Consider the following 4,455-nt stretch of genomic DNA (forward strand, 5'->3'; position numbering starts at 1 on the left):
CTGGGCACTGTGGTACATTTCGCATGGGATCGCAGATCTAGCATGACTAAGTCATAGTTTTACTTAGTCATTCTTTCTCTCACATCACCTCTCCCCATACATACGACCAATGATGAAACAGAAGAAATCATCACTATGTACCCCGTGAATATGTAAAATTAATATTTGTCAATAAAAATAAAAATTTTTAAGTCTACAAAAAAAGAATGGTTGTTTTTCCAGTAAACTTTTGGAATATTTGTGTAACTCAGAATTTTACTAGGACCAAATGAAAATCCTAAGCACATAATCTTCTTACTTTTCAAGTCAAAATTATCTACATGATTACTGTTCAATGATTTCCTATTCAATCATCCCTCTGTACCCCTGGGTTCTGCCTTTGGTGATTCAATCAACTTTGGATGTAAAATATTCTTTAAAGAAAAGAAACAACAAGTAGAAACAAAATAATAATTTTAAAATGCAAATAAAAGTATGGCATAATAGCTATTTACATAAAATTTACATTATATTCAGTATTATAAGTAATCTAGAGATGACTTAAAGTATACAGGAGAACGTGCATAGGTTTCATGCAAATACTATGCCATTTTATATAAAGAACTTAAACATCCATGGATTTTGGTATCTGCAGAGATATTAAGAGATGACTGTATTGCTGTCAGTCATAAAAATCAAGAATCTCACCCATTAGTTCCTCGAAGAAAAAAACTTGCAGCATATTTCTTAGAACTGCTTTAGATATATCTTAGGTAATTAAGTTATAGCTTGTAAAATATTGCCTCCAGATGGTAAATTAACTCTTTTTGAAATTAACATTTTAATAAATTATTCATCTTGGGAAAATAACATAGGCTTAGATTTAAACTTAAACTTTCCCTTCAATTCTTTTACCAAGATTACTAATACTCCCTAAAGAACTACTAATTTTCTAATTTGTTCATTTTTGTTACTTAATATACCAGTGGGAATACTGTATCTTTGGCCATGTCTAGACATACAGATGGTTTTGATAAATTCATTTGAAAAGAGGTTGAGTTCAGGGAAATGGCCAATTAATTTCTTTAAACTGAACATATTTTCTTCTAAAGAATTTTACAAAATCATCTTGACTAAATTATTCACCTTTCAACTGGTTATTTTGGCACTATGTAGCCCAGAAACTTCTTGTTCAAGGATGGGAGTCTGATATTAGTTCCACAGATACTTGACGGAGTCCTGCCTTTTGGGGAATGGAGAAAAGCTTTCTTTTAACTACCATAAGGACAAATATTACCAAACACACAGTCTATCATTTTCACAAGGAAAATAATTATATTCAAAAATCTAAGCACCATTTTATTTCTAGAGGAAATAAGATGTTGAGGAGGCCACCTAGGATTTATTCTTTGAACTATACACTGGAAAAATCTTTAAATCAGGACAAATAATAAGCATGATGACTAAAGGTGCAGCTTTCTTATGTGGCAAAAAGTAATGCTTTGCTTGCTGCTATCAAAAGATGAGATTCAGAAAATAACAAGACTCGCTATTCACCTCTTGAAAGATACAGATACAATTATCTCTTGTTTACTTTATCAGACATATTTCTGTATTATAAATTGAGAAAGAGTATGCATTGCTTACTCATGATCCTAGAACACACTCATGCCTGTTCCTTTAGTCATTCACTTATTCAACAAATGTGAGAATAAATATTTGGTGAGCAACTACCATGTGGCAGTTCAAAATTAAGTGAACAATTTATAGAAATCTTATATAATTCTCAGAATAATTCTATAACATAAGAAACTGGAGCCCAATAAAATTACATAATTCATGCAATGTCCCACACTCTCCTTAATGACATAGCCAAGATAGAAACAATTTCCTCTAATTGTAGGACATTTGTTTTCTACTTTGCTAACATTTCTTTAAAGACGTTATTTTATTTTCATTACAAAATATTTTATACATTCAGAAAAAAATAAAAACAGCATGTCATCCAAGAACCAAATTTAAGAGAAATTAACACTTCACCATATTTGCTTCAGATCTTTTTTTAAAAAAGAAATTGTATGTTATACACGTTACAGATTTAGCTATAACTATTTCCGCTTCCTGATTTCCTAGAAGTATCCAGAAGTATACACTGTCCTATAAACACTTTATATCATTCCTATGAATGTTATAGTAGCCAGTGCCTATGTATTTATGCATAGTAATATTGTTTTTTGTGTTTAAATTTACATATATTTATGTTACAAATCTGCAACTTCCTTATGTAAACAATATGCTACATTAGCCTCCTGGCTGCGGAGACGTGAAGCTCTCGAGGCTCCTCCCGCTCCGGGTCGGCGCTCTCCCTGGCTCTGCTCGCCCTCTGCCCCGCCCCGGCCCCACGCCCGCCGTGGAGACTGAGCTGATCCAGAAGGCCAAGCTGGCCCAGCAGGCCGAGCGCCACGACGACATGGCCACCTGCATGAAGGCAGTGACCAAGCAGGGCGCTGAGCTGTCCAACGAGGAGCGGAATCTGCTCTCCGTGGCCTACAAGAACGTAGTCCGGGGCCATAGGTCCGCCTGGAGGGTCATCTCGAGCATCCAGCAGAAGACCGACACCTCCGACAAGAAGTTGCAGCTGATAAAGGACTATCAGGAGAAAGTGGAGTCCGAGCTGAGATCCATCTGCACCACGGTCCTGGAATTGTTGGATAAATATTTAATAGCCAATGCAACTAATCCAGAGAGTAAGGTCTTCGATCTGAAAATGAAGGGTGATTACTTCCGGTACCTTGCTGAAGTTGCATGTGGTGATGATCGAAAACAAACCACAGATAATTCCCGAGGAGCTTACCAAGAGGCATTTGATATAAGCAAGAATGAGATGCAACCCACACACCCAAACCACCTGGGGCTTGCTCTTAACTTTTCTGTATTTCACTATGAGATTCTTAATAACCCAGAGCTTGCCTGCATGCTGGCTAAAACGGCTTTTGATGAGGCCATTGCTGAACTTGATACACTGAATGAAGACTCATACAAAGACAGCACCCTCATCATGCAGTTGCTTAGAGACAACCTAACACTTTGGACATCAGACAGTGCAGGAGAAGAATGTGATGCGGCAGAAGGGGCTGCAAACTAAATCCATACAGGGTGTCATCCTTCTTTCCTTCAAGAAACCTTTTTACACATCTCCATTCCTCATTCCACTTGGATTTCGTATAGCAAAGAAATCCATTCATGTGTATGGAATCAACTGTTTATAGTCTTCTCACACTGCAGCTTTGGGAAAACTTCATTCCTTGATTTGTGTTTGTCTTGGCCTTCCTGGTGTGCAGTACTGCTGTAGAAAAGTATTAATAGCTTCATTTCATAAAAACATAAATAATTCCCAAACACTTATGTAGAGGACTAAAAATGTATCTGGTATTTAAGTAATCTGAACCAGTTCTGCAAGTGACTGTGTTTTGTGTTACTGTGAAGATAAGAAAATGTAGTTAATTACAATTTAAACAGTGTTCCAGTTATATTCCCTCCCTTACTCTTCAAGGATTTCCTTTCAATAAGTAACTTTTCCATGCTCTTAATGTATTCCTTTTTAGTAGGAATCTGGAGGTATTAGATTGAATGGAAAAACACTTGCCATCTCTGGCTAGGGGTCACAAATCGAAATGGCTCCTATATCACATAAGGAGGTCTTGTATATCTGTGGCAACAGGGAGTTTCCTTATTCACTCTTTATTTGCTGCTGTTTAAGTTGCCAACCTCCCTTCCCAATAAAAATTCACTTACACCTCCTGCCTTTGTAGTTCTGGTATTCACTTTTCTATGTGATAGAAGGAGCATGTTGCTGCCAGAATACAAGCACTGCTTTTGGCAAATTAAAGTGCATGTCATTTCTTAATACACTAGAAAGGGGAAATAAAGTACACAAGTCCAAGTCTAAACCTTTAGTACTTTTCCATGCAGATTTGTTCACATGTGAGAGGGTGTCCAGTTTGTCTAGTGATTGTTATTTAGAGAGTTGGACCACTATTGTGTGTTGCTAATCATTGACTGTAGTCCCAAAAAAGCCTTGTGAAAATGTTATGCCCTATGTAACAGTAGAGTAACATAAAATAAAATTACATTCTATAAACCAAAAAAAAAAAAGTGCTACAAATCTGCAACTTCTTTTTTCACTTGATATTATATCTATCAGGCATCCATTTGATATATGAATATTTGATGATTTATTCTTTAACCAATACATTTTATTGGCATGCATTTAAAATTTTTCAAATGCCTATATTTTGACCATCAAGCTTTACAACTTATAACAATTTAATTCCAATTTTGTTGAGAGTTTCTTGATGGCCAATGCATGTTTGTTTTTTAAAAGATTTTGTGCTTGGGAATAATGTGTTCTCTGTTTCATACACATTTCGTGTATGGCTATTACATAAAGCTTATAAATTGTATGGTTCAAATTCT

The 4,455-nt window shown here is 35.7% G+C and overlaps 1 protein-coding gene across 1 annotated transcript; it reads left to right on the top strand.

The window, feature by feature from the left end:
* The first annotated feature begins 2,285 nt into the window (after positions 1 to 2,285).
* On the top strand, positions 2,286 to 4,134 carry LOC117079785 (14-3-3 protein theta-like). The gene has a single exon (XM_033203787.1). The coding sequence runs from the start codon at positions 2,450 to 2,452 to the stop codon at positions 3,122 to 3,124; it is 675 nt and encodes a 224-aa protein (XP_033059678.1). The 5' UTR covers positions 2,286 to 2,449; the 3' UTR covers positions 3,125 to 4,134.
* The last annotated feature ends 321 nt before the right edge of the window (positions 4,135 to 4,455 follow it).

Source organism: Trachypithecus francoisi, unplaced genomic scaffold, assembly GCF_009764315.1.
Source record: "Trachypithecus francoisi isolate TF-2019V2 unplaced genomic scaffold, Tfra_2.0 Lachesis_group0, whole genome shotgun sequence".
In the NCBI taxonomy this organism is placed as follows: Eukaryota; Metazoa; Chordata; class Mammalia; order Primates; family Cercopithecidae; genus Trachypithecus; species Trachypithecus francoisi.

Bases quoted from the DNA above. Each gene is read 5' to 3' on its own strand.
- LOC117079785 (XM_033203787.1), top strand. From the start codon at position 2,450: ATGGCCACCTGCATGAAGGCAGTGACCAAGCAGGGCGCTGAGCTGTCC.